Below are 26074 nucleotides of genomic sequence, written 5' to 3'. Positions count from 1 at the left end.
CGTCGGCTGCATCCTTTGGAGGCCGCATTTGAAGGCATATTAAGACGACGAAGGCTGTCCCAATTTGTCGACTCCTTCAAATGCGTCCTTCATTTCCCCGAATTTGAAGGATGGATCGGGTGTGTCCTTCGTGGCCCGCCATATCCCAGAATTCGGGATGCAATAAGAGTGTCAGGATCATGGGTCTCTCGACCCAGTGTTTCGAGTTCCTTGTCTCTGTGTGATTGTGTATTATGATTGATGTTTAAGGTTCTCTTTTCTCCTCCACGAGTTGCACCTCCACCCAGCTACAGCCGCTTGCCTTCATAGCTCAGCGGAGGATGTTTTGCCCCGTCCATCAGTCCGGTCTTTATGAAGGAAGCGGCACTCACACCACCGACGCCCCTCGCCACAGCCAGGATTTCAGAGCAGCTGGCCTTGGTGAGCGAAAGAGACATTTTTTCCGCGTTTCCTGAGGTTAAGATTTCCTTGAGCCTGCTTCTCTGTCAGTCGGTGCTCCTCCTCAGCCTCATCTTCTGCCTGTAGCTCAGTCAGCTTCCCAGCCTGAAGCTCAGTCAGCAGTGTTGCCTCCAGCTCAGTCTCCTGTTCAGTCGCCGAGATGCCCGTTCAGCTGTCTGCCTCCGCTGGAGGTTCCCAGGGGCCCATTCAGCTGTCTTCAGTCTTCGCTGGAAGGTCTGAGGGATCGCTTCAGCTGTCTTCAGTCCCCGCTGGAGGGTCTAGGGGATCCATCCAGCCTGCAGTGCGACCACCTGCTCCATCATCTGTGGCTGCCACGCCGTCGTCTGGTCCTGCCTCATCTGGTCATGCCTCGTCTGGTCCTGCAGCTGCCATGCCACCTCCTTGTCCATGTCTGGTTCGGCGTCAGTGGTCACCTTCCAGGCCGCTGACTGGACTTCTTCCTCAGCGCGGACAGCCTCTGGCCCTTCTCAGGCTTTGTCTCAACTCTTGAAGCTAAATCATCTGGTTTCCATGGACTCATTTCACTTAAGCCACTCAATATAAAGTCAGTTACATTTTGGATTTCAAAATAATAACCCATTGAAATCTCTTACAGGCACTCTGACATCAAATCAGTTGATTGTAGCCTAAGTCGAACAATTGGAAGAAAAAAACATGTCTGCCTCACTGAAGTTGAGGAACCTTTATAACACAAGTAGCAACATAATTGTAACTACGATGTAGTTACTTAATTTAATACAGTACTGTGTCAGATTACTGTGTTACTGAAAAAATTAATATGATTACAGTAACACATTACTTTGTAATGCACTAACACTGTTAACAACACCAAAACAATGATGTGTTCTTTCAGTTAACATACACAGTATTTCTCCATTACAACTAGACTTAACTCTGCACTGAGATAAGTCATCCTCTCATGGTCATTTGAAATACATTAAAAGCACTTTTTGATACGCTTTGCTTTTCAGCCCCAGTGATGTAAATCATTTGTATGCAGTCTATATAATACCATACACAGAAATTGTATGAAATGCACATTGGGTGTGATGGTTTGCTTACATTTAAGTGTCCTTAAATATGTTAAATGCTTTCATAAAATATGATGTTTCTCCATGAATCTAAGAAGATCAAAACAAAATAAACACTGCTCACAGATACAGAGGATGAACATGGACTTGCAGGAAACAGCAAGATGTTAGTGATAAAAGATGGTTTCCTGGCAAAAGCCAGTCATAATTTGATAACAAGGACACCCACAGTACAGGCACATTATGCAACAGCAGCTCTGTACTGGATGAGTTACAACATATAGTCATGCGAAAAAAAATAAACATCCACTATTGCTATGAAGTCTGGTGAAAAACATCATAACCCAGAACAAGCAGACACCATAATCCACAACATTCACAATACTGAATATCATCCATCCATCCATCCATCCATTCTTCCGCGTATCCGGGGCTGGGTCAAGGGGGCAGCAGACTAAGCAGAGAAGCCCAGACCTCCCTCTCCCCAGCCACCTCCTCCAGCTTGTCCAGTTGGACACCAAGCTGTTCCCACCAACCCGTCTGTCAATCTCCGGCTCCCTTCTCCCATCACTCATGAACAAGACCCCGAGATACTTAAACTCTGCCACTTGGGGCAGGAACTCATCCCTGACCCAGAGTGGGCACTTCACCCTTTTCTGGCTGAGGGCCATGGCCTCAGATTTGGAGGTGCTGATTCTCATTCCCACCGTTTCACTTAAGACCTGCGGTCTACAGTGTCCTGGTGCCTCGTGCACTTATACTTACACTGAATATCAGATGAATAAATATTTCATCATTGCCTTCAGACTGTTGGCCTCAACAGGTTATACTTGACTAACTTTAGTTCTTGCTTACGTCCCCCCTGTCCTTTTTGTTGCCTTTTTTTCCATGTTTTTTCCTGTTTTTTTCTACCTATTTGTTCCTTTTCCCTGTCCATGTTCATGTATTTGTGTATTATGTATTTGCTTATGTTTAGGAGGCTGTTGCCATCTACTAGCATGGTAGTGGCACTCTTGGTAGTTAAAAATAGGATTCTCACAACCTGTTGATCAATCAAAGGCTAAATCAGATAAAGATCTCCTAATTGCCACTTTCCACTTGTGCTAATCTAACATTTTTAGGAGCTGACCTGTTGTTTTTGTGCTGAAATTATAATGTTTGTACAAAGCTTGATGTTTTAAAAAGCAAGAGAGAGGGAGAGAAATTCTCCCCTTTTGAGCACTTTCATGTGTAATGTTAATATCTCATTCTTGTGTTGAGGTTATTTTTAATCACATATCATACAAATGTCTCTCGAGCAATGACAATAAATAATCCATCTTTAAAAAGTGATAAAAAATACTATCTAGCGTGTTTCTATATAGTTTCTAAATAAGAACGTAAAGGTCTTAGTCAGAAGCCTAAAACTTTAATTACTAACTTTCTGATCATTTTCTTTATTCTGAAATCTGAAACTTTAAAGTTCTTAAAAAAAACTGCGTAAAGAAATTTAGCTTTTATTAGTTTTCATATGACTGTCATACACAAAATTATCTTTAGAAAGGATCAGATCCACTTTTACTGGTCGATTAGTGCTGTGAAAATCATATCAACAACATCTGAAATGTGTGACATCCTCGGAAGTTCAAAAAGCGAAGAACTTGAAACCACTGATAATTTCAGGTTACAAGCGCTGAGCTACACATCTCACCATTTAGGAAATCATTTGCCTGCGTGTGAGCAATGGAGGAAATTTCTGTCCGTGCTGAATCTGCTGAACAAGACAACCCAAAACCGTCAACACATCACACAGGTACGAAGTGATAGATTTATTTTAACAGCTGTTATTACTGTTGCATAATTCAGTTCTTTTTCTTCTCTTTTCAGGTCCAAACAGCTGTAAGGGGAATCGTTATTTAGGTGTTATTGTGTTTTGGAGTCTGCTGGGTGTTTTACTTCTAACTAGATTTGTCACTCATGGTGTCCACTGTGAGTCTGATTCTTCATAAATAATTGTTCAAACTGCCACTGACTGCTGAATAAAATTTGACAAACTAAACAATGTTCAAAGTTTTTATGATTTAAAACAAATCAGAAGCAGTCTAAGTATGAATGCACAAGATGTTTTGTGTCTCAAAAACCTGTCCTAATTTATTTATTTCAGACTTCATTATGATTGAGGAAAGAGACAGCCTGAATGCAAATCTCTCAGCTGTGAGTAAAAAACTTGCCGTCATGAGTGAGGAAAGAGACCTGCTGCGTGCCAACCTCTCTGAAAATCTCATAGAGTTTGAAAGGCTTCTGAGTTTGTCCAAACAGAGTGAGTCCTTTCATTTACCGTTGTCTTTACTCAGAAAGTCAGTGATTCAATTCTCTAGCAAATACTGTTCTCCTTTTCTCTGACTGAGAAGAAATGTAATTAACTTAAATTAATCAAACTTAAATGCTGCATTAAGAGACCAAATATGCATTGTCATTGGGATTGTGGCTCTTTAAGACTTTGCACTCACTGAAATTCTTCGAAATTCATAAAGTCAACTCAAGAAAGTTGCTGGAGGATATTTCATTTAATTTATTCCTATCCAGCCATTCTCTTGTGCTTATCCAATTCAGGGTCACTGGAGCCTATCGCAGCTACCATAGTGCAAGAGGCAGGGTACAACCTGGACAGGTGGCCAGTCTGTTGCTGGGCCAACGCATAGAAACACACAACCATTCCCACTCACATTCTCACCTATGAACAATTTAGATTCACCAATTAACCTAACCTCAGTAATACCACCATGAACCACATTGCCGAACTGCATCACAAAATCTAACCAGTATGAAAATGCTGAAATCGATTCCTTTAAAGAAATTGTAAGTTGCATTTATAAATTAATGAATCTACAACAAATAGACCTCAATATAGGTAGTTACAGTCATTCCATCTTAAAACAGACTTTTTCTTTTTTAGAACATTCTGCTTGACCATCACACGTTTACATACAAATTTTATGGTTTGAAGTTTGAAGTTTGAAAGTATCTAATGGGTGCTGTGATAATTTAGCATTATTTAAATATATCCAAGACATTTCAAGATATATATCTTTTGAAAAATGGTTCATTAATTTATTTTTAATTCTTTTTTTTCTTTTTTTTACACATTGAAATCTGTGGCAATGTTTGAACGTTAATATCTCACAAACTAAACGACTGGTTCTTATATAGCACTTTTCTACTCTGCTTGAGCAGTCAAAGCGCTTTATACAACATGCCTCATTCACCTAACCCAGGGGTCGGCAACCTGCGGCTCCGGAGCCGCATGTGGCTCTTTAGTCCTTATTTTGCGGCTCCGGGTGGTTTGGGAAAATAGAAGAAGTATTTCGCTGAAGTGCATTTTATTTGTGTTTAGTTCTTGTTTTTTAACTTGTAGTTCTAAATTGGAAGATTATTGTCATTTTGAAATATAAAAATAAAATTATATCTTATTTTTTTTCATCGCTCAAAATAAGAGTCACACTCGCGGAAGCCGGTGTACCCGCCGACTTTCAACCCCAGATAGGTCAATTATGGATCTTCGGATCCACATTATGTCGGCAGCTGTTCTCCACCATGAACTATGTTAAAAAGAAACACCGCTCACGCCTCACAGATGACAGCTTACAGTCCTGCGTAAAGATGAAAGCCCTGATTTGCGGACGCTGTGCGCCGAGATTCGGGATCAGAAGTCTCATTGTAAACATATCACGGCAGACTCGACGATGTTTGCATGAACATGCTTTTCAGCATCTCTTTATTGACCACTTTTCACACACGGTTGCTGTACGCATACAGCCGGCTGTAGCTTTTCAGCTCACAGCCCGACAACACAACAGCAGAGAGAGCACAGGCTTTAAGGCGGCGAGGCGCGATTGCGGGTGCCGCTCAGGTGCGTCCGACTCCCATGCAGCGGCACTGCAGACCACGCCCCGCCACACACATTAACCAGGTAAAATACATATTTAGGCAGAATTTTGCAAATATCTTTTTTTTTTTTTTTTTTTTTTAGCGGCATAGTGCTTTTTTTCCAATTACTTTTTAAAAGAGTGGCGGCTCACAACAATTTTTGTTTGCTACATGGATCATTTTAGTTCAGCTGGGTGTCTTTCCTTTTGTTATATTTCTTTAAGAGTTTAAAATGTGTTAATTACATAAATAAAATGTAATTTTCTCTGTAGCACTTCATGGATTACATAAGCAACACACCTTAGTTGCTCTGTGGATTCTTTTAAAAAGCAGTTAAAAACCTTTCAGTTCAAACAAGCCTTTTGTTGATCTACGTATTTTATATTCTTTGCATTATTTACATTTGATCTTTTACATTGTGTATAATGTCTATTGATTGTATTGTTTATTTTAATATTTGTGTACAGCGCTTTGTGACTGCCTGTCTGTGAAAAGCGCTTAATAAATAAACTTTACTTACTTACTTTAGATGTTCACACAAAGCACAAAGGTAAAAAACAATATATACAGTGTTATCTTCATTTTAGATTTCAAAAAGTATTTGTGGCTCCCAGTGTTTTCTTTGTGTGGAAACCGGGTCCAAGTGGCTCTTTGGATGTCAAAGGTTGCTGACCCCTGACCTAGTCTAACATTCATACAAGCACTTTTCTTTGCAGGAGTGCTGGACTTTTGGCTATTTTAACTAGCCAAAAATTTTTTGATGTATTACAGATTCTAATTTATTTTGATGGTAATAGAGGTCAGTGAAAATTTCAGTCTTTTATCTCTAAAATGTTTTTAGATGTTCAAACATTGCCTCAGATATCAATGTGTGAACAAAAGGCCTGAAAGTGGGTTAACAGACACATCTATGCATTGTCTTCCACTTATCCAATTCAGGGTCTTGGGAGGCTTGGCGCCTATCCCAGCTGCCGTGGAGTGAGAGGCAGGGTACAGTCTGGGCAGGTCACCAGTCTGTCACAGTGCTAATACAACAGTTCTAACCACCATGCAGTCATAATATTTGTTGTCAGTCTCATCAGCAACATGGTCATTTCAGCCAAGACAATAATAGTTTAGTATCAGAAATGAATGTGATCACAACACTGCCATATTTGGCAAATGAAAAAAGCACATCATTGATAAACTGGATCTGGGTCCAACTTTCACCAACAAAGTGATTACACAAACAATTAGTCTAGAGTGTTTTCATCCTCTTATTTTTTGACACAGTCCACTCTGTTTTAATTTCCCAGCAGGAAATGTGTCCCTTGGACTTTACTGTTCTTGTTGGTGTGATTGATAAAAGCAAAACTATTGAAGTACTAAAATTGCAATTAATTAAACAGATCAAATGAGCATTGTTATATAGTTCTTTAAATATCATTCACTAAGTTGCTGAACTGGTACTTGTTGGTAATTTCTTCCAGAAAAAACATGTCCTGTAGGATGGAGCAGCTTCAGCCATAGCTGCTATCTCCTCTCGGAAAGATCTGGTTCCTGGGATGCAGCCAGAAAGGACTGCAGAGACAGAGGAGCAGATCTGGTGGTTATTGACAGCCCTGAAGAACAGGTACAGTGTTTATGTATATGAAGGGCCAGGAGTGACAAAATGAATTAATAAACACACCATTAAATAATTAATTAAATATTTCATTAATTAATTAAAATTTGAATTAATTAAGTGGGGCCAATCAGGAGCTGCAGGTCAAAGCCAACCCAAAACAGCTCACCCAAGGAGGGACCTGCTGAGACTCTTAAAGGCACAGTACACACATATGAAAAACAATACAGACATACTGACACACACTGATCCTGTATACGGCCAGGGCCGTAACACCACTGAGAGAATATATTAGCATCTTGATCACCTTGTGTTGACAGCATCAACAAGTTTTTGTTGACAATGATTTATTGATTGTTGGAAAAAATAAACATGACAAATGAATTAAGGGTTTGAGTGATTTACAGCATGCTGCAGGTTAACTAGTGATTTACTGTATGAGTTGTTGTTTGATGTGGAGCAGTGTAAATACGAACAACTACCACTGTATTACTTTACTGCTGAACAAATCCTTTAAACCAGAGTAATCTAAGGCAAGTTCTGAAGTTGTGAAGCCACGTCACTGCTGTCCCATTAATCAGCTGTATAGTATTACAAAGCTTTTATGACTTAAAAACACAACAAGGATCAGGAAAAGAAGTGTGCATCAGAACCTCTGATGGCCAAACTTTTACTTTGGCCAAAATACAGACATTTAAACCTTTGAACAAAAAGTTGCTCAGTCTGCATCAAACACGTGTAACTGTCCATACCATAACTGGATGCGAGAGCTTCAAAACGTGCCCTAGAATTACACATTTTTTAAAATGTTTTTCAGTATTAAAGTGAAGCCAGTGATAAATCAGTACATTCACTGGTGCACAGTACATCCCATTTAGCACAATTAGAATCATTTGAATCAGCTAACAAATTGTGGTATGATTTAGCTACAGTGAATCAGCTTCAGTTGTAGTGTACAATTTAAAGACTAAACAATTGTATAGAGTTGGAAGAATATTTTAATGCAGAACATTTGTACATTTTTCTGTAATAAAAATTTATTTTTTACTGAATAAAAAACTGATCAAACTAAAATTTAAATAATTTAAAGAAAATTATACAACAAATATTTGTGCAGTGACAACAGACAGCAAATAGATGTGTGCTAGTCCAAGGCCCAAGACCAGAGTGATGGATCTACAACAGACATGACTAAAGTAAATCTGCTGGTTAGCTGCACAGATACAGTATAATCACAAAGCATAAAAACTTGTGCTGTCAAAATGAACGCGTTAATTGTTGAGATTAACGTGAAACATTTAACGCGTTAAAAAATTTAACGCTAATTTCCTGTAATCTAAGACCTTTAAACTCATGAACAGCTCTGGAGGAAGGGGCAACATTGCGCTATGCTGGCGTTTGGCCTGACAGAAATGATTAGAAGAAGAAGAAGTGATACCATGCTACTATAGCTAACACATGCAAGCATGGACGAGGATGGACTTTCGGGTGGAAAGTTTCTTTTTAAGAAGTTGCCTGACGGCTTGTTGGACAAAACGAGAGTAAAGAGCACAATTTGCAAAGGTGAATTCAAGTACCACAGAAGCAGTTGATCACTGGCATATCACCTGAGAGCAAAACACCCAACTGAATCCGCCTCTACGGGACCTCGCCAGTCTAGGCTTCAGGAGTATGGTGCTCGTGGATGAATAACAAAACATATGAGAGAAAAATTAACCAATTCCTAAACTGCCGACCAGTTAGCATAGTAGAAGATGACGGACTGAGAGAAGTCATTCGCGCTGCATCAGGAGATGTGTGTCACAATCCGCCCTCGAGAGGAACCATTGTGTTGAGACCCCTTGCTTTGTATGAGGACCAGAGGGCTCAGGAGTCCAGTAAGCTTGTACAAGTAAGGAACGTTGGTCTCACCGGAGACCACTGGACTTCGGTGAACAACGATAATTACTTGGGGGTCACGGCGCATTTTATTGATAACAACTTGACTTTACAATTGTTTGCACTAACAGTGAGTAAAACTGAAGAGAGACACTATACAGGCGTGTGCTGACCATTTTCTGAGTGTTGCAAACAAATGGAAAATCAGGGACAAACTAACCACGCATGGCACCGACAGTGCTCGTAACATGGTTGCAGCCGCCAGGCTACTTCCATTTGAACACATGCCCTGCATGGCCCAAATTCTGCAAAGAACTGTCACAGTTTCTCTTAATGACAGCACATTTGAAAGGGCTCTGGCCAAATGTTGCAAGATTGTCGGATATTTTAAGCATAGTCTAGCAAATGGTCAGGAATTAAAGGCACAGCAAGCTGCACATGGACCTCAAACAGAACCGCTTGTTCAGGACGTTCCAACAAGATGGAACTCCACCCTAGAGATGATCAAGCGGATCCAGAGAAACAAATCTGTGCTGACCACCGTCCTGGCTCAGCAAAACTACAAGTTTACCATGTTGACTGACCAGGAGCTTCACAGACTGCAAAAGCTGGAGGAACTACTTGAACCTTGTAGGTAAATCATTTTGTTTCTCGTGATTGTATGTCTACCTTTGTGTTCTGTGTTCTAGCTTTGTCTTCAAGTATGTTCTCCCCCTCCACTTCTCTGTATATTTTCATATGTGTTATTTATGTTTGTCTCTGTGTGATTAATAGAAAAATACAGACTTGATCTTCCTATAGCAGATATGTGACCGAACTGCTGGGGGAAGAGCAGTATGTCTCCTCCTTCATGGTGTTGTCAGCCTTGTGTCATTTGTTCAGGATTATGGAGCCCTCAGATGATGACCCAGTCTACGTTTTGAGGTTTAAAAAGGTTTTTACTACAGACATAGCTCAGTGGAGGGACGGCAGCAATCTCACATGGCTGAAGATCGCTACTGCCCTTGATCCCAGGTTTAAAGACCTTAAGTGCCTTTCCAAAGACGAAAGAAGAGAGGTGTGGGCTTCAGTACATGACCTTCTGATGGCAGAGACGCGTGCACACCAACCATCTGCTCAGACAACAGAGGAACCATCACCAAAGAAGAGCAAGATGTCCATCTGCTTGCTGGGTTCTTCTGATTCAGATACAGAGGAAGATGCTATAGACCACTGTCTGAATCTGTACAAAGCAGAGCCCAAAATTGACGTAAGAGAGTGTCCACTACAGTGGTGGTTAAAGAGAGAAGGAGCACATGCCAGGCTGGCACCTATTGCACGCAAGTACCTGTCAACCCCTGCAACCACAGTGCCTTGTGTCACGTTCTAAGCCTAGGCGTGCATTGAATGCAACAAGAAATTGGCCCCACTCATACACCACCCAAGAAAGAACACAAACAGTAGTACCTTGTAAAGTGCTACACAGCCATTTATTTGCTTCAGCAGTGAGCAATGCCAAAAATAACAAACAAAACTCCCTAAAGGTCCCCATGCTTTCCTACACAAATGAAAACCAACCAAAAGACAATTCACTTACCTAACTTTCTAACGAAAAACAGGAGCAAACTTAAGCAACAAAAATGGCTTCTCTCGCCTGCTGCAGTGAACAATATATACAAGGTGAAAAAAAATACACAATTGCTACTTTACAAATCTATTTATAGCTATTTACAAGATTAAGGTTCTAATGCCAGACACACACACACACACACACACACAAGGTTATACTTGGTTATACTTGCAAATCAATGGGCAAAGACACTCTACGAAACAACGAATCAAAAGCACAGGCTCTTTGTTGGATGGTGGAGGCTCGGGGAGAGGGGGGACCAAGTGCCTCTCATCTGGTGGTTAAATACTGGAGGTGATCAACCAATTATCCAATCCGAGGACAGGAAGAGACTCCACCCAACTACTCAGCAGGCACGCCCAGGTGTCCACCCCCTAAGAAAGAAAAGGGGAAAAACCCACAGCCATCCTCTGGTGGGAGGAATCACACATAAAACAAACACTGACAACATTGGATCATAACACTTGTGAGAGCTTATTCTCACACTCAGGTCACAGAAAATTGTGAGATTGATTAGTTAATCTTTTTTTAATCTATTGGAACCACTAATAAAAACTTAAAACACCTAGCATGCAGCAGCTTCAAGGATGGTGCATTATGTAGCTATAAGACCCTTTAGATTTACACAAAATGATAGCAACAGTGATAACTGTTATAATTATTTTTTTAAATCATAAAAGCTATGTTGTACACCAGATTAAGCGGACAGTTTAAAGGATTTGTTCAGCAGTAAAGTAATCCAGTGATAGTTATCTGTATTTCCACAGCTACAAAGGAAAAGAATAACTGTTGATAATTATTTGGCAAACAATTTTTCAAATTGTAAAGAAATAGCAGTGTATGCAAAGCAGACAATCTTTTTATGTGATGGCTTCTTTTTGCACGTTCTAGCATGTGGCTTGTTGAAATTAGGAGCGAGGAATATAACTGCGCCTGTGAAATGAAATTATTTTCTATGATTATGTTTTTTCTCAGGTGCAACTTATGACATAAAATAATTCCATAGTTTATAGATAAAATATGCAGATAAAATTGTGGTTTAAAAGTAAAATGTTTTCTCTTCATATTAAACAGACCCTTCTCTCTATGATCACCATAAAAAACGCTTGGATTGGTTTAAATGACAAAGAACAGGAGGGAACATGGAAATGGGTAGATGGGACTCCACTGACTCTGATGTAAGTCTTCACTTTGGTTCAGTTCATTACTTTACTAGTTCATTCATTACTTTTAAATTTCCAAAAGATTTCCAAAATTTTTTGCCACACTGAGCCAAGGCAGTAGTTATTATATCAGTTGAGATGTTTGTGCAGTCTGGGCTTGTGTGTTTCTCTGTATACTTTGTGTAGTAAAAGTAAAATGAAATATATATTATCTCCAGTTTTATCTGTAATTTGGTGATCTTAATGTACAGTGTATTTATAAAAACTCAAAGTTGGTGACGGAAAATCAGTCTGACAAAACTCCTCACACAAACACCAAAGGCTCATTTTTCCCTCAATCATAATAAAATAATGTTGTCACTGACCTGCTAGGTACTGGGCAACAACACAACCTGATAATGGTGGAAAACAGGACTGTGTTTATGTCCGAAAGGATGAGAGAAGGTCTTGGGATGATGGTTGGTGTTTGACAGATTATCGTCAATGGATCTGCGAAAAAACACCAAACCCAAGTAAAGTTTCTTTAAGATGATTTATTCATAAATGTTTTGAAGTTTTATCTCTGATTATAATTCTAGATATTAATTGTCCTCTGTTTTATTTTATAATATCATGTGTTTTGTTGTAGCTAACATAAAAAGCTAACATAACCACATATATTTAGCATGGCTAAATATAAGTGGTTATGTTTGGGGTTTCTGATTGTTTTTTATGCTAGTGTTTAATGTTTTCATTGTTGTATTTGTTAAATGTTTTTATTAGTAGATTGTAAGGTTTGTTGTGTTATATTATGATTATGATTATTAATCTTACTAGTGAGTCTTAAGTGAATCAAATGTGCTTAGATCTTTGTGATCAAGTCTTTGGAGGACTTTAATTAATTAAACAGAAATCAAATAAGCACTGTTATACAGTTCAGAAAAAAAACATTCAATAACTCAAATACTACTTGTTTGTAATTTCTTCCAGAAAATACATGTCCTGTAGGATGGAGAAGCTTCAACCATAGCTGCTATGGTAAATGGTAAATGGCCTGTATTTATATAGCGCCTTTATGGTCCCTAAGGACCCCAAAGCGCTTTACATACCCAGTCATTCACCCATTCACGCACACATTCACACACTGGTGATGGCAAGCTACATTGTAGCCACAGCCACAGCTGTAGCCACAGCCACAGCTGCTATCTCCTCTCTAAAAGCTTTGGTTCCTGGGATGCAGCCAGAAGGGACTGCAGAGACAGAGGAGCAGATCTGCTGGTTATTAACAGCCCTGAAGAACAGGTATAGTGTTTATGTATGTGTGTGTTATTGAGATGTAAATAAATTTTGCAATTCAAGCTCCCATTTTCAATGTAAATAACTTTTTCTCATTTTGAAAAACAACTAAATGTTTCTATTAATCTTTTCAACATTTAATCAACACATATGTAGACCTTAAACACTGAAACAACTATAATTCTGTCACATTGTGAGACAGACACTTTTTGGACAGATTAGATTTCTGTGATTCGATATAGAATTTAATGAAACGCTTTTCATTTTTGCTGAATTTTAATTTCAAAGTATACATTTTTTGTAGTGTTAACACAAAATAAAGTAAAAAAAATCATGAGCGTTTTAAAACATGTTTAATGTTCTAGAGCAGGGGTAGGCAACCTTTCTGATGACGAGTACCTTCTAAAATTTCCTCAGAAGTCAATGTGCCATATAATTGCATTAGCAATAAATTTAATAACGCTCTATATGAACAGTTACACACTATATAGAACAACTTTATAGAATTATATTTGTTCGCAGATGTTGGCAGCTATCAGCGAATAGTTATCAGCTATTTTGAAACAAAAAAAAGACACTTTTTATCAATAACAAGAACAGCAAATGAACTGTACAACAGAAAATGCAAATGCTATTTATGGTCTCCTCACAACAATGATAAGAAAAATAAACTGGGCCAATATGGTATGTTTGTTAATACAGACACACATGTTAATGTGATCTCTGGTCTCCCACTCAGAGACACAGGTCTCCGAGTGTCCAGCATTCAGACGGCTACCTGAGGTCACTCTTCGTTTGAGAGAAAATCTGCTCACACAGATATGTAGAGCCAAATACTGTCAATAGGGCCTCTGCAATGTTCTTAAGACAGTTAAACTTTTCAGGTAGTGATGTCCAGCAGGTGAAAATGCAAGCTCCATGAACACGCACAGCTGTGGATTCCAGCTGCATTCGTAGTTTTGCAAACTTTGACCCCCACAGACTCGAGCTTTTCAGTTCAATGAGCTGCATTTCGATGTCGCATTAACTGGCATTAACTCAGCCAGTTAATGCAAGACAAACCCAGCTGCTCATTAAATCTTTCTGGTTTGATCAGAAAATAAAACATTGGTCCATACACCTGAACATCCCGAAAACTACGTCTACGGATGTATCCGAGTCTACAGATGTATCCGTGTATTTCCGTGGTGTTGATGCTGCGCTGAGTGGACAGCTGCTGAAGCATTTGAAGTGTCGAAATGTGGAAATTTCAAAATTGCTTGAAAAAACTGCCAGCTAGCAACGTCCCCCTTACCGGTAGGCTAAGTGATTTTTAGCCAATTACAAGTCGAATCTGGTAGTTGGGTTTGTTAGCTAAGAAGCGGCACAACTAATGTGTCTATGCGAGCTAATTTGCGATGTGCACCGCTGGCATTTATTTTTTAATCCACGTTCTCAGCAGTGTTGGGCAAGTTACTTTGAAAAAGTAATTCAATTATAGTTACTAGTTACTTCTTCAAAAAAGTAACTGAGTTAGTAACTGAGTTACAATATTCTAAAAGTAATTAATTACTTGGAAAAGTAACTATTGCGTTACTTTAAAAAAAACAAAGAACGTTTAACCCCCTGGGGTCCAGGGTATAATTGGCCATTTTTTTACTACTCTTGATTTTCTCTCCACATTTTACCTTTAAAAACTATTTGCTTTGCCTTGTTTGGTATCATTCTTTTTATCACAACCTCGCGTGCCTAAATTTACAGTCATGTTCTCATTTTGTCATACTGTATAACCAGAATTGATCTAAAATCAGACAAAAACCATAAAATCAGAGTAGAAAAAGTTATATTTTTACTGTAACAACCACAAACATGTTTAATGAATCATATTTCATAACTTCAAATGCAAATATTAATTGTCAATTTTAAAATCCTATGCACAAGTTTTGCAAACAACAAAGTTATTTGCATCCATTTACCTTGATTTTTTAAATAACCATTTCAAACTATTTACAGAACAATCAGCTGTTCTTCAATAAGATGCCACACAAATTATTTGTGCCACTCCAAAAAAATATTTTGTTTCCACTACAAAGGAGAACATCACAGCCTGATACCTGCAGGTCTGACAGCAGCAGGTGTATCGCTCCTGTTTCTACCTGGAGACAGCAGTCGCCTCATGGTTCTGACACACAACACAAGACTATCCACAACACTACACACTAACTACACAAGACAACACATTAACTACACACTCCAAACACGCTAAACGTCACAAATCTCACATCTCAAAACTCGCTCTCTCTCTCCTTCTCTCTCTCCCTCTCTCTTTCTCTTTCTCTTTCTCTCTCTCCCTCTCTCTTTCTCTCTCTCTTTCTCTTTCTCTCTCCCCCTCTCTCTTTCTCTCTCTCTTTCTCTCTCCCCCTCTCTCTTTCTCTCTCTCTTTCTCCCTCTCTCTCTCTCGCCGTCACTCCTAAAACTTCCCCTGTTTTGTTTTGGTTTTTTGCTCATAAGCAGAGAGTGCTTGCTAGCGCTAACGTGGCAAAACTATTGAGGAAAAAACGCCGCGTATATCTTGTTTATCATGACTCTGGTTTTACGTGGCTTATCAACACAATTTAAAAACTGGTATATATCACCTTGTTGCTTTGTCTTTAAGTGGTCACGTGATTGACTTACCACGACTACTTTATTCTTCCTCAGTCAAACGGCAGCACTCGATTGTTTTGCCCCCTTAGCTCCAGGTGTTGTGCTAGACAGCGATCGTGATTGCCGTCTGCGGGAGCGCGCAGCTGCTTAAAGCTGTAGCACCCAGATTACTTACAGCTACTTCTGTGCAGCTGATATAAGATGTGGTAAGCTGAACACAGTTTCAACCGTCTGTTTGTTGAAAAATAGTAACGGACCGCATTTCCTTGTTAGTAACTGTAACGGCGTTGTAACGATAGGAATAGTAATTAGTTAGATTACTCGTTACTGAAAAAAGTAACGCTGTTAGTAACGCCGTTACTTGTAACGCCGTTATTCCCATCACTGGTTCTCAGATTAATTCACTGGGTGTCGTGCCCAGGGCTGGACTGGGACAAAAAATCGGCCCGGGCATTTTGACTAGAGACCGGCCCACCAGGTATTACAGGAAAAGCCATAAAGCCTTTGAATGAAAGCAAACACTGTTGTGACAGTGATGTACACTTTCTTGTTGGTATATATATGATTTCTATACATTTTACATCAGATAAAAACTTTGGTTGTAAGATTCAGATAATTATTTATCAAAAGCTGGACATTTTACATGAGAATAAGAAAGAAAAGTATTTCTTTGTGCCCCCCGTTCCCTGTTAATGCCCTGCCTGGCCCCCTGGCAAAACTTTCCTAGACCCGCCCCTGCACAGTTACCAGCTGTCAGCTACATAGAAAAGGATCCTGGTGTTATTTGTCTCTCAGAAACAGTTCATAACTTCCCTTCAACTCATTCATGTCACCTAAAAGGTAAACCTGTTTCTCTATCACCTGTTCAGCTCTGATGATTCAGTAAGGACATCTCCTGGTTTCATCTTCATGTTTCCTTCTCACCAGATATACAAACCCATATCATGACCAGCAGCTTTTAAAGCTGTGGCTCCAGCAAACATCAGCTGATACTAGAAATTAATATTAAATAAATTCTAACAACAGCTGATCGAGCTTAAACATGCTGCAGTTGTTTAGCGCAACATCCGCTGGTTTCCTCTTTCTGGCGCAAAGTGGGTGATAAACAAACAAGAGAGAAAAGCCGATCAGCTGATCATTGATCAATTTCATGATTGAAGTAGCAACAGGAGAGACAGGGGAGAGAATGAGAGAAGAAGAGGCAGCTGCAGCGTAAAGACGCAGAATAACTCCATGGTCGCCCCCTAAGTGGGGGCGATTGTGGAGTTAGCACCCACCCAGCTGTATAGAAACTCCGTCATGCTAGCTAGTACGCAGTACGAGTTATTGTAACTGACGGTAAAAAGTCAGCACAACGTGGCAATGACTTATTGATTGTTGAAAAAAATATGACAAAAAGAATTAACGATTTGAATGAGTGAGTGTTTTGCTGTGTGAGCTGTCATTAAATGTATCTTCAGTGTTGCACGAAATGCGTTAAAGAAAATTCGAAGTTTTAATTAGTGCTGGCTTTGAATTTTTAAAAGAGACTTTTAGATACAATAAACTGCATAGACTAAAACGGTGTTTTAAAGTAAAATAAAAAGGTTTTCCTTCATATTAAACAGAACTTCCTGTCTACAATCACCACAGAAGGAGTTTGGATTGGTTTAAATGACAAAGAACAGGAGGGAACATGGAAATGGGTAGATGGGACTCCAGTGACTCTGACATAAGTCTTCACTTTGGTTCAGTTTATTTCTTAACATAGGAAATTTGTTAAACCCAATGGTGGTTGTTAAACACAATGGTGAGCTTACATGTCAGTGGGTGGATCCCAGCTGCACAACCAAAAGTTTAAAGATGTGTGCTAATAACTTGTTTTGGCCACAGGGGGTCAGAAGAAGTTCTGAACTGGTGTGCTTTGCCATCTGCAGAATTTATGCAAGCGTGTTTAAAAACCATCATGTCCTGAAAAGACAAACCCAAAACTATGTTTTTCTCATCCCCATCGTTATTTGAAATTTGGTGATTATAATGTACATTGTGTTTATACTCAGCAAAATTAATTACAGCTTCTCTGACCCCCCCCCCCCCACACACACACACACACACAAGCAACACACATCTTGATTTCAAGATCATTTTTGTTGCTGACTTGCTAGGTACTGGGCAAGTGGTCAGCCTGATAATGGTGGAGAAGAGGACTGTGCTCATGTCAGAAATGATGAAAAAAAATCTTGGAATGATCTTTCGTGTTCATCTTCTTTTCAGTGGATCTGTGAAAAAGTTCCAGAAAACAACTGATTTCAGAGAGATGACCTATTCATAAATGTTTTGCAGTTTTATCTTTGACTGCAATAAGTATAATTCTATATTTCAATATTAGCCAAAAATGACTAGGTGTTTAGTCTCTGGGTGTGTTTTTTTGTTGTTGTTTTTTTTAATATATATGTTTACTTTTATAATATACCATATTTTCCGCACTATAGGGCACACTTAAAATCCTTTAATTTTCTCAAAAATCGACAGTGCACCTTATAATCCGGTGCGCCTATGTATGAATTCTGGTTGTGCTTACTGACCTCGAACCAATTTTATGTTGTACACGGTGCTCAAACATCTGTTAAAAAATGCTTTAGTATGACTTTGGTAAGCTATGAAGCAGCACCGCTTGCTGGATTGTCGGAGCATTATGGCTACCGTAGTTAGGAGCCTCGCAGAGTAATCTGGGTCCAAAAACTCTGTCTGCTTCAGGTCCCAAAGTCAAACAAACACTGCAGCATCACTGAGAGTTAAAAACTAAATTTTTTTATCTTTAATAAAATGATCAGCGTTGCTGCTTTACCTGGTGTAACAATTGAGTTTAACATCCAGGCATCCATAAAAACAGAAGTTATTAAATTTAACAGAGTTTGAAGTTAGCAGGAAGTTAGCTCGCTAGTTTCCACCTAAACATGATATAGCATGTTCTGACAGAGAGAATTCTGAAAAAATTTAAACGTACATCTCTGCTATCACTTCCAACATAAATAAAGGCAGAAAACTAAACAGTAGTGACATTTGCAGGGTTACTGAAGTTGGGCTAGCTGGTATATTCTACGTGATCGCTAGCGACACAGCTATGTTAGCATAATATAAACAGCGAAGCTGGAGGATGAACGCTAACTTTTTTCCATTCGATAAAAGTTAACGTGAGGGTTACCGATGGTTAGGGACAAATGCAATCGCATGGCAGGATGCTGTAAACGGACCAAACTTCAGTCAGGAGAACAACTGAGATAATCCATCCACAATACGAGGTTAGTCATTAATATACTGCAACAACATGGGAATAGAGCATCTGTGAGAGAATTCAACATTAATGAATCAATGGTATGGAAGTGGAGGAATCAGGCCTTATGGCCTGAAAAATACGGTAAGTAGTTAAGTTTGGTTTCATGTTTGTTTTTTTTGTGTTTGAGTTAGCATTTTTATTCCTTTTTCTTGTGATATTATTTTTATTATCATATTATTATTGTTATTGAGTGTTTCTGTCTTTATTTGATCTGCTAGTAAGTGTCAGTTTGTGATCCTTTCTTCTGTTTCAAGGCTCAAGTCTAGTTTTATTTCCTGCAGTGTTTCTCAGTTCCTCCCTTATTCGTAATTTTTCGTAACTGAGTGTTTATATTCATGTCTGTATTAATTATTTTACTTATTTACTGTTTTACTTTGAAACAAATGTCTGTTTCTGACCTGTATTAATTTTAATTCCTGCATCTGTTTTCACCTGATTTGAAAATTGTTTTCATCTGTTATTAATTTCACAGGTGTCTCATTTCTCTCCTGTTTGTCACTCCCCGATCAGTCATCGATAAATAAATAGTCTTCTCTCCCTCTTAGTCCTCATCAGTTTGTTCACATCCTTTTCGTATCACTATTCTTTGACCTTAGAGGACAAAATTGTGTGGTAAAGGAAAGGTGTGAATTAGGGCTGGGTATCGTCACTGATTTCTAGAATCGATTCGATTCGATTTGAATCGGGGAAATTTTTCCTCAGACAGTCAGAAATATTATAATTCTGATCATGTATCAGTACATATCTGTATTTTTATATCTATAAAAAGAAAGCTGACACTTGCGAGACTTTATCAAAGGTGTAAGCATCACAGCAGATGCCTTTGTGTCAAAGAAACAGAGCATAAAACACAGAAAAACATGAAGGAGATTTTCCTGGCCTGGGATTTTATAGCAGATGACTTTAAAAATATTCTGCAGAAGATCAAAAACGAAAAACAACTCCCTTTTAACAGGAAGAAACCTCCGGCAGAACCAGGCTCAGGGAGGGGCGGGGCCATCTGCTGCGACCGGTTGGGGTGAGAGAAGGAAAACAGGATAAAGACATGCTGTGGAAGAGAGACAGAGATTAATAACACGTATGATTCAATGCAGAGAGGTCTATTAACACATAGTGAGTGAGAAAGGTGACTGGAAAGGAAAAACTCAATGCATCATGGGAATCCCCCGGCAGCCTACGTCTATTGCAGCATAACTAAGGGAGGTTTCAGGGTCACCTGGTCCAGCCCTAACATATGCTTTAGCAAAAAGAAAAGTTTTTAGCCTAATCTTAAAAGTAGAGATAGTGTCTGTCTCCCGAATCCAAACTGGAAGCTGGTTCCGCAGAAGAGGGGCCTGAAAACTGAAGGCTCTCCTTCCCATTCTACTTTTAAATACTCTAGGAACAACAAGTAAGCCTGCAGTGTGAGAGCGAAGTGCTCTAATAGGGTGATATGGTACTACAAGGTCATTAAGATAAGATGGGGCTTGGTTATTTAAGACCTTGTATGTGAGGAGCAGGATTTTGAGAAAACCACATCTCACTGCTTCTGATCCGTTGGCGGGTCTGCACTTTGTATTTATGTCTTTGTGCAGAATTGGTGTACCTGCTCTCATTTACTGTTTTAGCTGTTTGGTGGTTGTTGAAATTTTGTTTCAACCTGAGATTCTCGCTTTTCAGGCAAAATAAATTTATATTTAAAAATCAATTCATGATTTTAATGAATCGATATTACGTTATTCAAGCTAGAATCGATTTTAATCGATAAATCGATAATCAAAACCCACCCCTAGTGTGAAGGACAATTTAATAAAAAACTAAGGAAAAGAGAAGTGTGGAGGTCAGAGCCTTTAACCGTGTCATGTCTGCCATACTGAAACTCCAATTTCCAGAAGACAGACTACACAATGTCAGTCTTACTCAAACCAACTTCTTCTTATGGAGCACCAGAGAAAAGGCTGACGAGTTATTTAGGATTTTAATGACCAAAATAAAATTCCCTCCAGTCATCGTCAACCAAAAAAACTAGAAGTAACAATTAATTTGTGATAATCCTAAAGGATGGCAGCACAACAGCAGACATAGTAATGCAAACTGAGCTACTGTAAACCTTAAATACACTTTGATCTCTTAATATAGCTCATAATATTGACTTTGAGAGCTTATAAGACCGTATGTTCTCCACATGAGGCAAAACATAGTGATGGTAATTTATTTGTTTAAAACTAATGTAGTACGTTACTTAATTCCTCCCAGGAGAAAGCAATTTGTTACACTATTTGTTAGATTACTTGTGTTTCTCTGTAAAATGGCCAGAAACACATCATCTCATAAATACCATTTAACAATATAAACTATTATATATTTATGGAATTTAAAGGGTTGCTGGCAGTATATAGCACATTCTCAAATGACAATATAGGCAACACAGTATTATAATTATTGACAGCTTTAGTATCAGAATCAGAATACCTTAATAATCGCTTCCCTTGCCAATAGCTTGGCAATTGTTTTGTGGTTTGGGTTTTTTGTTTGCTGATGTCATTTTCTGTAGCATCCTCTTTTTTCGCTTTTTGAAGCCACATAGATCTTTCGATTAGCTGTGTAAATTGAGAATCAAACAGTAATGGATCTCACTCTGTATGTGCATATTTTGTCATACAAAACCACCTGAACCTTTCCTACAGATTTTTCAAAAAAAATAAAATTTGTGTTTAAAGGCCAGGAGCTCTGAGTTTTGATGAGCTTTTAACAATGAGTACTTTTTACCCTGTAACTGTTATGCTTGCACTATAGTCTTTATTTGACACAAAGTTTTAATTGGACTTTATTAAATGTTGCGCACTTCAGGAACAAAGGTAGTGTACCATAATTACGTGTCTTGTGTATCACATTTGTCCTAAAACATGTAGAGTTCATATTTATCATTCCCAAGTGACCATTGTCACCACCATTACCGGAGATGACGTGAGTTGTAATTGGGTGAATGTCATAGGCATTCAACCTACTGAGTTACTGTTTCTTCATTCTTTGCTTTTTAACTATTACCACAATTTTTCTTCTTCACCCCTCTTAAGCAGACAGTTCAGCTTCTTCTGCACGTCGGTTTAATTAGCTGGGATGAGCACTGGTTTAGCTCATGCAAGATGAGCGGCGCCCTGACAGCAGGTGGCGCCAGTTCAACTCCTACCCATGACCGTTCAGCTTTTTCACCGCTTTTCAGCAGATAGTTCCGCTTTTTCAGCTGTTTTCGGAAGAAGATTTCCGCAACACGCCATTTACCCAGCATTTTCGCAGGAAATGCAAATTTTTCTAGCTTCTTTTAGATGTACTTATTTATTTATTTATTTTTTAGAAAGAAAATAATTTTGCAACAAACAACAAAACGCAATTTTAAAGATTACTTCATGTTTAGGGGTGTTGGTTATTGAGCTGTCCTACAAATACAAAAGTCAGCAACATTATGAACCACTGCTCCTGTGATAAAGTGTTCTCCTGCAAGTAAATAGTGAAAGGCTGTTTTATTTGTTTTGTTTAACTGTAGATCCAAAATCATTGCTCTGTGAGCAATGGCTCATAACTATACAGTGTACGTCAAAATGTCCTAAAATGTTTTACTGTAGAATAAATTACTACTGAATAAGTTTACATTTTAACACAGAATGTATGTTACTGACTATTGAGTATGTTGCAGTACAACAGACATTAATATCATGTTTATGACTACTAAGCACACATTCCTTTGACTTATTACAGATGGCCATTTGTACTCTATAAGGTACAAAGGTACATGTCAGTGTCTTAAGGCAAAGTGCTGTGTGGGCCCAAAGAGGCAAATAAAGTGTTCATCGATTTTCATGTCAGCAGTACAACATCAAATTGTGGTCAGAAGAAAACCCAAGAGTCAACCTCTCAAAGACTTGAGAGGTTGACTCTGTCCAGGAATGACTGAGAACATTAATTTATGGGTCTGTATACACCCGAACTTTCCATTCATATTGTGAATCTCACAAAAAGTTACTTCTTGTGTAAAATTTTATGATAATAAGAGAACTGTTTGGCTCCAATATGAGGCTAAGATGAAAGGTGTTGTTGATGTCTTACACATTTCATTTTTGTTTTTTTAAAGAAATTTCTATGAGCTTTACATGAATAAAAATAATTAAGCAAACTTGTCTTTTAGTTTTATTTTTGTTTTTTTTTTTTTTTTTGGTTTTTTGCTTTCCTTCCTGTCACAGCTGAGCAGCTGGGGTGTTGTGGTGTGGATCCAAAGGCAGACACAGGAGAGAAAACTAAGTATAACAAAAAGTGAGCTGTTTATTAAGGCTGATAGCAAAAACAAAAACACAAGGCAAGGCGAACTGGGGGAAAGTTAAACCTAAACTGGGATAAACTAAAACTAAACATGAAAACTATGACATGAACATGACCTGGACAGGAGCATGAGGAAAACCTGAGACCTGAAGAGACGAGACTCAAAGAACATGTGGCGAGACAAACAGACTATTAACCCAACTAAAGCCATACTAATACACACAAATGTGACACAAGAATTTAACAATATTACCCATATATCATAAGAAATCAAAAAATAGAAAATACATTAAAAAATGCTGCCCCCTGGCACTTTCAGAGTCAGTGTGTAGCATGCCGGGCCAGCGGGGTCATAATTAAAAAGACAAACATTTTAGGTGTATTGTTATTTTACTTTTCTCTTTTTACATGTCAACAAAAAAAAAAAATTGAAAATAACTGAATTATACAAGACTAAATTGCTCACATGTAATCAGCAATGTTTTCTGTCTTTAAAAGGTAACACAGCCATTTGGGTTGACTTTGAATGGAATCCAGGACATATGTGTACTGAATGACTATTTAACTAAATGGCCCCAAGCATATCCTTTAAACTCAAAGAGCACTGATGAAGTAACCCAGTGTATTCTTAAGTTATTCTATCAGTTTAAAGCATCCAAGCAGATTCTTATTGAACAAGGGAAGGCGTTTGTGAATGAAGTAGCAGCTACAACATGCAAAAGATAAATCCATAATTTAGAGTATAGATTATTCAGCTATAATTGAACTCATTGACCAGTGCAGTTTAATCTTATTTTACCTGTATCATTACATTTTCTTATTACAGATCAAAAAGAAAGTTAGCAAAATTCGTAATATTGAAAGAGGTCTCTGTGCCCCATACCACCCGCAGACAAATGGGTTGTTTGAGAGGAAGAATGGTACCATACAGAGTGATCATGTAATTTACACGTATTTATATTTGTAACTAAATTTTCTTTCATATCGTAATGAATTCTTTGCTATTTTATTTTGCAGACCACTGTCTAAGTTGGTTAATGACAGACCACATGAATGGGGCAGTTAGATGCTGTCATTTCATTGCTGTCATGCCGTCATTTTGGCCTGAGAACAAAGCACCATGTGACTACAGAGTATTTGCCTTGTTTTTAATGTTTGGTAGAGGCGAGATATCACACTCAAATTCCTGCTGAATACTTGGTTTAAGGTTTAAGTTCTTTTTAAAACCTTTGTTTGTTAAAAATAAATAACTTTTTAATGTTTGTAACCTTGCAGAAATTATTTTAATGTCTTTGTATAATATCACATAATCATCATTTTATAGGTGGACAGCAGTGTGGAGGACATTTTGTCTGCTGAGTAGGATACAGATGAAATTCTGAAGCTCGACAGCATGTTTCAGACTGCTATGTCAAATAGCAAAACAGCTCAATCAAAACAATCTAAAAAAAACAAAGTCAAACCTATTCTCAATTTTCATGTGGGCATGAAGATTGAGATAAGGTTTTCTTTTGGGGTTTTTTATATTGTTTTGATTGAGCGTGGATGCTGAACATGAGGAGGCAGCAGAGGAGAGGAGGCAAGATAGTTCCTAGCTACCTTGGCCCCTACAACATTGCTGTTATCACAGGAAAAAGCGGGGATCTTTTTGACAGCCAAGGTGTGACAACACCCAACGTTTACATAGATCACTTGATAGTGTTTACAGAGGAACAACCACAAAAACAGAGTTCCACTCAAGTGTCCCATTACTGGATTGGCTTCTGATTCTTCCTCTGAACCATCCATCACTAACATGATGACTGCCTCTGAACCATCCAACACCACCACCTCCACTGCTGGGCCATCCACCACCAAATCTACAACTGAGCCATCCACCACCACATGCACAGCTGGGCCATCCACCACCACTTCTGCATCAACAGACATTAATTTCTCACATTAATGTTGTGTCATAACAGTAAAGCTGATTGTGTATTTTTCTGATGTCAGGTAAATCATTTCTATAGTTTAAAAAAGCTACCACTAACAGCAGGGGTTGCTGTGGAGAAGCAGAGATTGGAGCGATCTGGCTTGTAAGGCAGGGTTAGGAGAGATGTGTTCACATGTGGATGCCATACTCTATGGCATAGAGTCTATGCCATTTTTGCTTAAATAAATGCTGATTACTGCATCTGATAACACAGCAAATGTCTGGTATTTTGGTTAAACTCGATATTGTGGGGGCTTTCTACCGAGGAGTGACATCAGGTTCTCTGATTTCTTGAATACAGGACAAAAAGAGAACTGATTCCACTTATAGCTCATCACGCCAAAAGAGGATCCACAATCATCAGCGATGAGTGGCAGGCTTATCCCCGCGAGGTTACAGGCATTACACTGTTAACCAGCACTTGTTGATGCTCAAATAGGAGCTCATACCAAACATTTAAACAGGGCCTGGAATGTCTGGCGGCTCAGGAGGAGCCACGCAGAGGAATTACTGGTGGACCACCTTGCAGTGACTGATTGGAATGAATGACTTGCAGAAGTCCATCGTAAAGATCAGCCCCCCTCATTCATGATTTCAGATAATTGTATAGATCAGGGTTGGGGGAACTCCAGTCTCAGGCCAGTGTCCTGCAGTTTTAGATGTTCCTTGATCCAACGCAGTTGATTTCATGGCTAAATACTCCTCAACATGTCTCGAAGTTCCAGAGCTGGTAATGACTATCATTGATCAGGTGAGTTGACCCAGGGTGATATCTAAAACCTGCAGGACACCGGACCTTGAGGCCTGGAGTTCCCCACCTCTGGCATAGATAAATCCATTAGTTCTGGTGTTGGGGGTTTCAACTGCATTTCCAAAATACTATAGCAAATACTATTTCCCAGAAATCTTTAGCGTCAGTTGTTAAATGTATAACATACACTTCT

General features: G+C 38.8%; 1 protein-coding gene across 1 annotated transcript; it reads left to right on the top strand.

Moving 5' to 3' along the window:
- The first annotated feature begins 3013 nt into the window (after positions 1 to 3013).
- Positions 3014 to 12677, top strand: LOC109197418 (CD209 antigen-like protein E). Its single transcript, XM_019352403.2, has 7 exons — positions 3014 to 3282; positions 3357 to 3458; positions 3634 to 3789; positions 6866 to 7008; positions 11561 to 11664; positions 12022 to 12161; positions 12619 to 12677. Exons 1-7 carry the CDS (start codon positions 3213 to 3215, stop codon positions 12675 to 12677), a joined length of 774 nt encoding a protein of 257 aa, XP_019207948.1. The 5' UTR covers positions 3014 to 3212.
- Positions 12678 to 26074: the final 13397 nt, after the last annotated feature.

This window comes from Oreochromis niloticus, linkage group LG16 (genome assembly GCF_001858045.2).
Source record: "Oreochromis niloticus isolate F11D_XX linkage group LG16, O_niloticus_UMD_NMBU, whole genome shotgun sequence".
NCBI lineage: Eukaryota > Metazoa > Chordata > Actinopteri > Cichliformes > Cichlidae > Oreochromis > Oreochromis niloticus.
The sequence above is the reverse complement of the archived record's forward strand: the minus strand, read 5'-3'. Positions and strand labels throughout refer to the sequence as shown.